Genomic DNA, 12,442 nt, shown 5'->3' on the forward strand with positions numbered 1-12,442 from the left:
CTTCCCCTAGTAAGAGCACCTCCCCTTGCTTAGTACAACTCTCTTCCCTTACTCTTGAGGTTCTGCCAAGGCTGCCAGCCACAGCACCCAAAAGGGTGTGTGTGCACATGAGTCAGCTTTGAAATTTGAACTGAAGGTTCTGAATTGGAAGTGGAGGAGCCAGGACGTCACATTCTTACAGTTTGAAATCAAGGGCATCTCCTTTATGTTTAGTTCAGATTGAAGGATGTGGCTCCATGCTGTGGAAGAACCTGAAAGAATGAGCCAACTTTCAGACAGAAGTCGAGCCCTGCGATTGACAGAAAATAACTGCACGATGGTGCCGCCTGGAGTCCCTGGTCCAAGAAACCCTGAGGCCCCAGTCGCACCTGGGTTTTACATGGTCTGGTTATCAAACTAATAATTCCCCCTTTGGGGGTTTCTATTACCTCAACCAAAGAGTCCTGACTCATACTGGTAATCTGAGAGGTCAAACCACTAAGAATGCACTTACCAATAGTTATTAGGTGGAAGCTAAAGGCTCTGGAATGGAAGCCTTAATCACCTCTCCCCAGGTAAAGCACCCATCATAATCGGATAACCTGGTGGCTTCTCTCTTATACTCTTTCTCACTTTCAAAAAGATACGAACACTATAGCTCAAGTTACTATCTCTCGAGGACATAAGGTCAAATTGTCCCATCTAGATCACAAAAGTAGGTCATAGCATAATACCTATTTTATGGACCTCCCTTAGATTCCTGCTCGAAGAAGTGCTTTGAAGTACATATCATTAAAAACGTTATTTATGTAAAAGGGGAAATACACATTTTAAAGGTAGCCCTGCTGATATAAGTTGGAGCCTAATATGTAATATCATAAAGTAATCTGCCCGCATGTATGTAAATGGTAGTCTTGTGAGAGGGATTTAAATTCTATAGCTTTTTGAAGATGTTGGGACATGTCAAAAACAAATATGTGAAGGAATTTCCACTTTTTAATAAAAGCCTCTCTTTCCTCTTGGGTAAAAAAGGAGTGAAGTAAAGGAGAATGATAGTTGTATTACAATGTGTTAAATGACTAAGGCAAATGATGAGCCAAAGGACAGTGTTTCTTAGGAAAAGCATAGCCAAGACTACAGTTCACTGACAGGTATTTATATCAGTGTATAAGGGAGCAGCTAACACTAATCTCTATTATAAATTTACGTTACAGATTTTCTTGGTTGTCTTGTAGAAACAATCGCATTAATCCATTTTCCTACTAAGTCACATAGAACTACAGCCTGATGGATAACTGTATAGGCTTTGCAAGCAATTGCTGGGTTTCAAATACATACCAGCTGTGCGACCTTAGATGAATTGTTTTGCTTCTTTGTGCCTAGTTGCATCAACTGTAAAACAAGGAAATAATAGTCTGCATCTTACAGGGCTATTGGGAGGGATAAATGAAAAGCACTCAGCTCAGTTCCCAGAGCACAGTAGAGGTTCAGTAAATGATGGCCCCTTGCCTTTAGCTCCTACCTCTATTATTATTTTTTAAAAAGCTACTTCATGTGGCATGGTACCAGGCAGATCCTAAGGTGAATATATTCTTAACGTCAGAGACTGATACTTGTATGTATTTAACTTACTCTCATGTATGCTTGTGTACCTCCCAAATGCCATTTTTCCCTCTGGAATTTACCATGAAACTTCCTTCATTTCCATTTTCCTATATCCAAATGCTACCAAGGATCGCTAAGAAATTACCTGTCCCTCTGTCCCTGTAATACTTTATCTGGAATCTCCCTTCTGGATCTTATCATTTATCTTACCAACTCCTGGTGTATTTTTTTTCTTCCCCACTAGCCTATAAGCTTCTGAAAGGCAGCATACGAAGCTATTTTATATCTCCCATCATCCCTAGCACAGTGTCTTGTAACAGGAAACGTTCCATGCAGAGTGAGCAAATACATGAACAGATATCTTTAAATGTACCTCGAAGTTTGTTATTGAAAAGAAAGAAGTTGTTTGACTACTACTAGCAAAGACATAACTGGGAAGGGAGTAGCCTTGCTTTTGTTTCCATGTATACGGGGCTATGTATGCTTAATGATCATGTTTATTAGGCACTGGTTTCAAACACTGTCAGAGGGGCCATCTTTTAATTACAGAGACCTCTAGTTTAAAATCTTGTGTGTGTGTGTGTGTGTGTGTGTGTGTGTGTGTGTGTGTCTGAGGTTTTCAAGTGAGCATATTTAGGGGAAAGGCATACTACACTTTACCAACCCTACTTGAATTGTTAGAATGGCTATCATTTGATTCGGCTATGCTTAAACATGTGTGTGCATACTAAGTTAAAAATGAAAAAAAATTACAAAATCATAACATAGTATAATATGTACAAGAAAAATTCCCAACAAAAATTTTCAATCTTATCTCCATGTCTTATTTTTTACCCTGATATACCTGATAATACATATATATGTATATATTTGTTTATTTATATATCAATACTGGGCTTTAAACAAATAGTCGTAAACTTGCAATATATTAACCATTCCTATAAGAATGACTTATTGAGCTCCAACTCTTTGCAAAGGGCTGAGGTAGGTGCTCTAAAAAATATAATATTAATAAGGCCTCTCCTCCCACTTGAGGAATAATGCATTATAGAAGGGAAGACTAGCAGGTACATAAAAACTTCAGAGTATGAATTTATTTTTTTCAGATTTTCATTTTTCCTGTTTTGAGGAATTTGTTCAGTAGTAGGAAATGCCTTCAGCTCTAAGTAGGAAGGATGATTCAGAGGGAAACGTGCTCCCTCTGGCATGGGTCATCAGGGAGGACTACAGTGGAAAAATCAGGATTTCAGGGAGACCTGGAAAAGAAGGTAAAATTACAATAGGGCTAGAGAAGCTCAAAGGGGTATTCTGGGTGCAGAGAACAGTAAAGGGGGAGAAAAGTCCAAAAGTTGAAGGAGGGCTGCATCTGCTTAAATCACATGTTAGAAATCAGCATGTGAGAGGATGAAACTGGTAGCAATGAAATAAAACCAGAAGGTTGGGAGCCTGTCAGGCAACCTTAAATGCTGAGTGGTCTGGACCTTCTACAATAGCATGGCACCAAGGAAGGTTTTGAGAGCAGGTAACAGAGTCAAGACAGTGCTTATGGATATCCACTTAGCAGTGGCTGGCACAAGAGACTGGAAGGATGTTAGGAGAGAATTTTCATAACCCTTATGAGAAGCTGGCAGAGCCTAAATTATGATGAATGTAAATGGTGGGTAGGAAGGACATTTCTATGAAATCTCTTTGGGCTTCAAACTAAGGAAACGTTTTAAACACAGGATACTCCAAGCACTTTAAATACCTAATGTCCAGAAACAGGAATTTAATAATGCATTGTCTTAAATCATTGTTAGAATCATTGACTATCAGAGCTGGAAGGAAACTTGATGATCTAGTCTAACCTAATTTTATAGGTAAGTTATGTGGGTTCAAAGAATTAAGTAATTTGTCAAAAGTTGCAAAGGTAGTGAATGCCTGTGAGAAGATACTATAACTCAGTTTCCTTAACCCTAGGATACCTACCAACCGCCCCCCCCACACCCTTAGTAAAGTGTGTGGTTTTAATTGTTACTTCACCAAAAGCATACTTTGAATCACTCTTTATTCTTTTCTTATACACTGAAGGTCCCATTTCAGTCTCCTTAGCTATTCTTCCACAGTACTTGAAAACATGGTCCTCTCTACTTGCTTTCACCCACTCCTTCGGCTACAATATCTTTATGTAAAAGTATCCAGACCTAAACCTCTCGTCCTGATCTCTCTCCTCATGCTAGATCTACACTGGACATCTCCATCGGAGTTCCGAAATAAAACATATTCTTTCCTCTGCTACTCCTTTTACATTCCCTAGTTGAATTGATGGATCATCCAGTTAACACAGGCTAGAAACTTCGGAATCACCTTTAATTCTAGCCTCTCTTAGCACTACCTTAAATGCCTCTTGAAGATACTATTTCCTTTCCATTTTACTGGCTCAGTCACAGCTGAGGACTACTACTGTACTTATATTCTAATTGGAGTCTCTGCCAATCATCTCTTCCACAACCAATCTGTTTTCACAGTGCCTTTCAATTACCTTCTTTAAATACACATTGGATTCTATCATAGTTCAAGCTCTCTTGACTTCTTACTTGAGTTAAACAGCCTCGCAACTGAGGAACTGTAAACGTTTTCTATAAAGGTCCAGATAATAAATATTTTAGGCTTTGAGGACCATACTCAATTCTGCCATGGCAGTGCTATACATAATACATAAAGGATAATCATGGCCGTGTCCAATAAAATTTTACTTATGCATGTATAATTTTTATGTGTCATAAAACATTGTTTTTCTTTTTTCCCCCCAACCCTTTAAAAATATAGAAAACATTGATAGCTCATGGACCATAAAAAAACAGATGATGTGCCAGATTTGGCCTATGGGCTGTAGCTGCCACCTCTGTCCTAACTGGCCTTCTTGTCTCCTACAACAACTCTCCAAGTTCACTCTCTACACGGCTGTCTGAGTCAGGATCCCAACCCAAAAAGTTGATCATGTTGGCAGCCCTGATTAAAGTACATCAAGAGTAACTCCAGAATATGGCCCACAAGACCCTTCCTCTGGTTCTTCTCCCCTTTCCAGGTTTATCTCTTGCCAAACACCTAATGTGACTGTAGAGTTTATATTCCCTCCCATCTTTATGTCTTTGCATATATTGTTCCCTCTACCTGGGGTATTCACCCCACCTTTCTCCACTCTGAGGACTCCTATTCATGAACTCAGAAAGCTTTCCCTATCACCTTCAGTGGCAATGTAGAATGAGCCAGTTCTCCTTTATATGTGCTCCTGTGGCAATCTTCACTTCTTTAATTACACTGTTATCACACTCTACTATAATTGCATATATAGATCTGGCTCCTTAGTGGAGTGTGAACAACCTAAGGGTAGGAACTGAGTTTTTTTTTCTCTCTATGTCCAGGGCCATCCAATGTACTTAAAAGATAGTAGGTGCTCAATAAATACTTGTTAAATAAGTGAATGTTATATTTACTAATTGTGTCCTTCAATAAATGAGTTTCTATTTTCCATTTTTAAGTCCAATTAGACAATAAAGGGAAATTCCAAAAAAGTGACAGGTTATTTTTCTTTCAGATTGGCCTATGGATTTCTACCTCAGTTTTAATTGTCTTTGCCCTAGAAGATTTGAATTCTTATTTTATCATTACTTTATATCATCTTTTTCATATTTAATTTTAAACTTTGTTTAGAATATGCCACTCAAAATATTTAAATTAGACTAAATGAAGAACTACCTGTGTGGGATTTATTTATTTCAGCTGGTTTACACTGAAAAAGAAAGACATGAAGTTTCCCAGTCACACACTTGAGTATATGAATCAATAAACAATGGTGAGGGGAAGCAAACTCTAAAAAACCCCAAACTATATATCAGAAATATTTAGCCCAACAACCAAGTCACATTTTCAGTGCAAAAGAGAGATATACACAGTTCTTTCCATTTTTTATTGTCATCTTTAAATTTATGAATGTGGATTTTATAAAACATCAATATAGACTAAGTGTAAAATGCTTACAAAAGAGTACTACTTTTAGAAAATAGGTAATTAAGTTTTATTTTCTATAAGACTAAGTTAAATTTTGGTAGACTTGTTGTAAATAAAGCTCAATAGAAAAAGCTTTCTATGGAACCAAGCAAAATCGTTTTTCTTAAGAACAAAGGAATTAGTTACCACCAGTCCATTTTCAGCAGTTGCTGCATCTTAATATGCTTTACTTGCAAGAAATGGATCTTGTCAGACAGTACAAATTGATACTGCACAGGAAAGCTCTCTATGGACTTTGACTTCAGAAATTAACTCTCTGAATAAGACAGAATGGCAAAGGGGACAAAACCAGCATTAATATTTATTTATTGAAGCTCAGCCACACTGACATTAAAAGCTGTCCTATTTCTGTGGGTTAGTGGTACTTAGCACACAAATGGTTGGTTCTCAATAGAAGTCTGACAGAGAAGAAGAACGATTAACTATCATGATCAAGCTAAATTCCAAAACTTCTAAGATTAAATAACCATAGGAACTATGTTAACATTACATTCTCAGTTCTATAATGACAATATTCTAAATGGGCATTAAAAGAATGGTTACTATTCTGCAATATTAAGCAATTTTTTATCATAAAAGTGTTTCATCTCTTGGGATTTTTCCAGATATCACACATGTATAAATGATTTGTTTTCTTTCTTTCATTTTTTCCTTTCTCTCTTTCTCCTTCTTTCTTCTCTTTATCTTTCATTGTTTAAAAAGGAAGTTGGTAAACCATTTGGAATATTATCATAACAAAATGTTTTTAACCAAGTTTGATTTTAACAGAACTAGAGGCATCTTAACACTAACCCAAAACTTTGGGAGGTTCACCAACCTCTAGAATATTTTTTTTTCTCCAAATGCAGGCTGTTCAAGTGGTGCTTTTCTCCATCTGTTATCATACCGTGCTCAGAATTACATTGTCATATTTAATGTAAAAGGGATCAGTCCCCTTTCATAGTTTAAATTCAACATATTACTATGATTAGAAGACCAGTGTTTTTCTAATTTATGAATAAACCAGATTCTATAAACTTACATGTGTATTTAGACAAAGTTCTCTCTAAAAACTGAAAAACTCTAAGAATTGAACAAACCCAAAGCTTTGATCTGAAAACTGAAAAATTGTACTAAAACTCAAAGGGAAAAGGAACCCATTTATATAGTAATGTGACTTACCTACAATTTCAGTTTAAATTTTTCTCTGTGTATATTTATGTATGTGTGTGTGTGTTTTCAATACAACAAATTGCCCAATGTTTACTACCAAAAATGTCTTACTGTAATTTAGGGCTGAGCTACATGTTTACTAAAGTTTTATGACAATGATGATCACATCACAATATCTCATGATGGAAGCAATGTAATTTGAAATCACGATAGTGTAAGCATGGTTATAGTAATGGTTTAAACATGAACAGTGCTAATCAATTTCATCTCTAAATTTTACACCTCCTTAGGACTCAGGTTGCTTATTTTGTATCAGTTCCATCTTAGTTTGCATCTTAGAATGTCTCTTACTTTGTCTCTTTCACCACTGACAGTATCTGATTATTTTCCTAAATATATTCCTCAGATACTTCAGTTCAACATTTTTATTAGACACAGAATTAACAGGAGAGGTAGTGTAGTGGTAGAAGAAATATGTCATTTTGCTTATATTGATAGAGAATCACCTAAATATTTGAGCATTGTAGATGAAAGGTTTTGTAATATATCAGTAATTCCCTGCCACACTTATCATTCACATATCTGGGTGTTTTGCTTACCACATCTCCACTTTTCTTAATATGCCTGAAAACTGTGTGTTAATTGAATGACTAAGACTTAACTCTAACAACTGTTTGGAAGCCTGTGGCAAAAATCAGTGGAATGAAATTGGTGCTATGGTGCATAATGGGATTAGGCAGTACCTGGTGAGGTGCAGTTGGTGCTCAGATTTGCCCAGCAGTTCTGTCAGTTTCAGGCACTCCTCTCTGGCCCGGGTTGCCTTCTGCTGCTCCTGTTCCAAGTGCTGCTTGCTTTCACTCAGTTCTAAACTCAATTTCTCTATTTCCTTAGGTAGAGAGAAGAGGGAAAAAGCATTCTATAAAATATATGTACTTGAATTCAAAATTATCTCATTTTTATTTTTGCCATGAATTTTAATGTGATGAAAAATTATTAGAAAATTTAGGCTAGCTTCCATTTTATGACAAAGGGAACTAACACAGCCCAAACTGCACATTAGTGAGGATTTTTCAGATCGTAAGATTCAGCCTAATTTTAAAAATGAAATGATTAAATGAGAATAGTCAAAATGGATAATCTGCACTTTGAATCTAAGGCTCAGTCCCTTTAAAAAATAATACGAACTTAAAAAGTCACTATATTTAAAATACAACATTTCTGTTTGTGAGATTAGATCAGACATGTGCAGTGATTTACATCAAATATGAGACTCTTTTTTTTAAAAGATACATTTATGGTTTCATTTGGATGTTTTGAAAACCAAATTAGATCGTAAAATAATTTAAGATATCTTTTAGAAAAATGTGAGGTGTAAAAGAAGGCATCATTATGATGCACAATATTATTTGGAAAACAATAATTTAGGAAAAAAATAAAGCATGAGAACCTTCAAGTGTTTTGAATGTATGACATTTCTGAGCTAAAATAATATTGCATTATAATTGCATTTTAAAAAGGCAACAAAAGCACTCTAAGATTAATAAACATCTAAAATTTATGGTAGTTTATTCTTTGGTCTCAGTATGAAATTATCCTTTTTTTACTGAAACTCAAATATTTCAAAGCAAAAATATGTTACATAGAACATAGTTTAAATAATTTATACATTAAAGTACAAATATTTATTTATTATGGAACATCCATAATTTAAAAAAAAAGAAAATAGAAGAGATAAATATTCAGACTCTTAAAACAAGAAAAACAAAAAAGGGGAAAGTAAAGGGTTGAAACGTTTTCAAATTCAGCAGAAAGCAAGAAGCAATTTTAATACACAAAAATGCAATCTACTCTTGGAAAACAAAACCATGTCTAAGTAGAGTTTTAAACTTGGTATTTAAGTACATTCTAATTTCCTCATGTCATTACTCAACATTCTGAACAATCTACAACTATATTTAATATATCAGGCAGGATAAACTAAATAATTTATTTTTCTACATTTATTACACTACAAATATTCAGTTTATCCCCATCAAAACTGTACATTACCAACAATATAATAAAACAACTTACTATAAGTTATTTATTTTAAAAAATCCTAAGTAATAATGAGTATATTGCTTTCATTCAGGGTAGATTTTCTATATCTTTCAGATTAGGATACTAAGTGAAAATGATTTGTTTAAAATATTTTTAACTGTTAAAGTTATATCAATATATTTCCATTCATAACTAAATATAAAGAGATGGAAAAATATAATAGAAAAGTCTCCTAAATTTTGTCTAACATTTATGAAATTAACAAAAAAGCAAAGAAATATAGAATTGGAATTATACATTAATTTTAAAATTTCAAAAATTCATTCATTAATTTTTTTACACAGTGCTATGTGCAAGAATCTATACTAAATATTATGGTGGACTCAGAGTTTCCATCTCTACACTCAGGACTTAACAATTCAGTTGAGTAAATGAGACATAAACACACAAAAAGACTATCAAAATACAAAGCATATAAAAAACAACAAATGAGATTTAGAGAAAATCTGTGCTTCAGTAGGCCAGATTAGGGATATACTAGCATGGGCAAGAAAAGTGGGAAAGAAGGTAAGGCCACATAAACTCATGCAATGATAGATTAGACCAATTATGAAACATCTTGAATTCTAGATTTATAAAGCTGTATTTTTCTTATAGAGAATGAGGAAAAAATGGTTTAAACAGGTATGCAATATGAGAGCAGAGCTTCAAAAAACTGGATCAATGTGTATGATCATTAAGATAGTAGAGACTGGCAGTAGGGAGACCACAAAAAGACAGGTGCAATACTCCAAACATGAGAAGCAGAGATACTTAAAACAGAAGTATAAAGAGAACATGATGAGTATATGTAAATATAAATAAAAGGAGAGCTATCAGGAGACAACAAAGAATTTTGAATTGAGAGGATACAAAAAAATGACAGAAATAGAAAATGTATAAAATTCCAAACTTTCTTCAAAAGAAATGGTACAAGGACTTCCCTGGTGGTGCAGTGGTTAGGAGTCCGCCTGCTAATGTAGTGGACACAGGTTCGAGCCCTGGTCCTGGGGGATCCCACATGCCGCGGAGCAACTAAGCCTGTGCGCCACAACTCCTGAGCCTGCACTCTAGAGCCCACAAGCCACAACTACTGAGCCCGCGTGACACAACTACTAAAGCCAGAGCGTCTAGAGCCCATGCTCCGCAACAAGAGAAGCCACTGCAATGAGAAGCCCGCGCACCACAACAAAGAGTAGCTCCCACTCTCTGCAATTAGAGAAAGCCCGCGCACAGCAACGAAGATCCAATGCAGCCAAAAATAAAATAAATTTAATTAATTAAAATAAAAAAGAAAATGTGCAACAAGTTTTATAAGTATTTTCCAACAACAACAACGTATGTAACCTTACATTGGTAATTAGGTTTTAAGCATAAAGCAGCAGCTTTCTTAATCTCATGTAATAAAAAGTCAGAGGCCACACTGAAAGTCAGTCAAACACAGAGATAAAGAACATGGGCCCAAGAGTCAACACAAATCAGGGTTTCAGACACAGCTCTGGCACTTTCCAGCTCTGTGACCTTGGACAAGTGACACAAGTCTTATCAGTTTCTTCAGTCTAAAATGGGAGTGATAACTCTAGCAACCTCCTAAAACTACTGTGAAGATAAAATGAGATGATGAGTACTTAGCAGAGTGCCTAGCATATAGTAAGAGCTGAAAAAAAGACAACTAGTATCATTACTACTGATTTTTCTCTGTCTTTTAAGAAGAGCAAAAATATAAGTAGAAGAAGAAGACCTGCCTAAGGATATATAGTTATCACTGAGGACTAAAGAGTTCTTGATTTAGTTCAATAAAATTTCCAGATAAAGTCCTATTTTGGAGAAAACTGAATAAAACTTTATTATAATTTCAAAATGCAAAAAGCATTTTTGCTAGGAAGATGGAAAATTACTGCCTGCTTCTGATTATCTGTGCCAGAGAAACAGCTTATTGGTGCAGATAATCAAAATCAACAAATAATCTAACCAGCTGGACCAGGGCTCAACACTTACTCCCTAAGTCAGGAAAATCTGCCATGGCACCAACTCCAACAGTTAGAAGAGGAATCTCTTGCCAGAAATGCCATACTCCCACTGGCAGGGTAACCCTTTGCCTCACCCAACTAGGTCAAGGCTGCTTCCTTGGCTGTACGTAGTGGTTCAGGGATTAAAGACCAACAACAGTCGTAGGCCAATTGTACACTACTCTCAAAGTACACTATTAACCTGCAATGTACAATGCAGTTTGATATGGCCATCTTTTGGCTAACCAGGCAAAGACGAGTCCAGATAGCTTTACACTGTACCAAAAGATACACTTCAAGTCATGAATGTAACCACAGGAATAACTAAAAGCAGAAACTGTTAAAAGTGGCTACCTCAGGAGAATAGTACCAAGGATGGGATGTGGAGAAAGGGAGACTCATTACTGTTCATTTATAATCTGCAATGTACCAAATTTTCTTATTAATCATGGTAAACTTTATTATAATGATTTAGATTTTCTTATCAAAGTAATGTGCCTAATTTAAGTCAGATAGTACACCCATCTCCAAGCCTAATCCTCAATGGCACACAGTATCCACCCTTGATATTTATCTTCATACTTTTAAGTAACAGACTTATAATGCTATCCCTTGATTTTGCTACATTAGACATCATCTACTGACTTCCTATATTAAAAAAGGTAGTGATTTAGCTCTCTTATACCACCCAATATACCTACCTCATCCTCCCATATAACAATTTTGGTTAAATCATTAGTCAGTAGTTCATTCACATTATAATGATTATAGAAATATTATTCACTACTGAGACAAGCATTATTCTGCTTAAATTAATTTTCTTGTAAAACATTTTATTATTTATGTAGAATTAATTGCTTGCTTTTTAATAGTTATTTTTCTAGGTAAGTAACATTTTTCCCCAAATGTTCAAACAGGTCACTCAAATATCCATCAATAAAATTTTTTCAAATAATGAAACATATCAGATAAATCATCAGTTCTGTTAAATTATTTTCCTAGATATATCCTTCTTGGTGACTTACGTCTGGCCTGGTTGATCTCTGTCTTGGGTTAAGCCTTACCCATGTTCCTATTAGAGTTTCCTATTTTCTGGGTTTTAAGTCATCCTGTTTTACAGTTTACTCCCTTTTTTGGTTGAAATACATTCTCCAGGTAACTTTCACAAGACATGTTACATGAATAATACATTTTCAAAAAGTATCTGTATGCCTGAAAATGCTGTTGTTCTATGCATACACTTGATAATTTGGCTAGGTATGAATATCTATGCTGAAATTAATTTTCATTCAGGATTTTTAAGGGATTACTCCACTGTCTTCAAGATTGTAATATTACAATTTAAAAGCCCTATGCCATTCTGATTCCTAATACTTGGTCTATGATTTGCTTTTTTGTTTCTGAAAGCTTTTATAATAATTTTTTCCCTGGAATTTAAAAATTTTACAATGTTAGACTTTGGGATGGGCCTTTTTTCATGCATTGTGCTAGGTTTTCAGTAGGCCCTTTTCAATCTGGAGGTTTGTTTTCTTTAGTTTGAAGAAATTTTCTTGTACTATTATTTTAAA

General features: G+C 35.1%; 1 protein-coding gene across 9 annotated transcripts in view; it reads right to left on the bottom strand.

Moving 5' to 3' along the window:
- SDCCAG8 (SHH signaling and ciliogenesis regulator SDCCAG8) overlaps positions 1 to 12,442 on the bottom strand; it is a 263,361-nt gene that overhangs the window by 122,763 nt on the left and 128,156 nt on the right. For 7 of the 9 annotated variants that reach the window (XR_009536611.1, XR_009536605.1, XR_009536614.1 and 4 more), the window contains exon 13: positions 7,530 to 7,672. Coding sequence is in view for 5 of the 9 variants with exons in the window: in XM_060128623.1 (XP_059984606.1) it covers positions 7,530 to 7,672 (143 nt within the window). In the remaining 4 variants the exon portion in view is untranslated. Of the gene's footprint in view, positions 1 to 1,317; positions 1,372 to 2,727; positions 2,841 to 7,529; positions 7,673 to 12,442 lie in introns of those variants that run through there. The other 2 variants (XR_009536615.1, XM_060128624.1) reach the window with 2 other exon arrangements.

This window comes from Lagenorhynchus albirostris, chromosome 2 (genome assembly GCF_949774975.1).
Source record: "Lagenorhynchus albirostris chromosome 2, mLagAlb1.1, whole genome shotgun sequence".
NCBI classification, from domain to species: Eukaryota; Metazoa; Chordata; class Mammalia; order Artiodactyla; family Delphinidae; genus Lagenorhynchus; species Lagenorhynchus albirostris.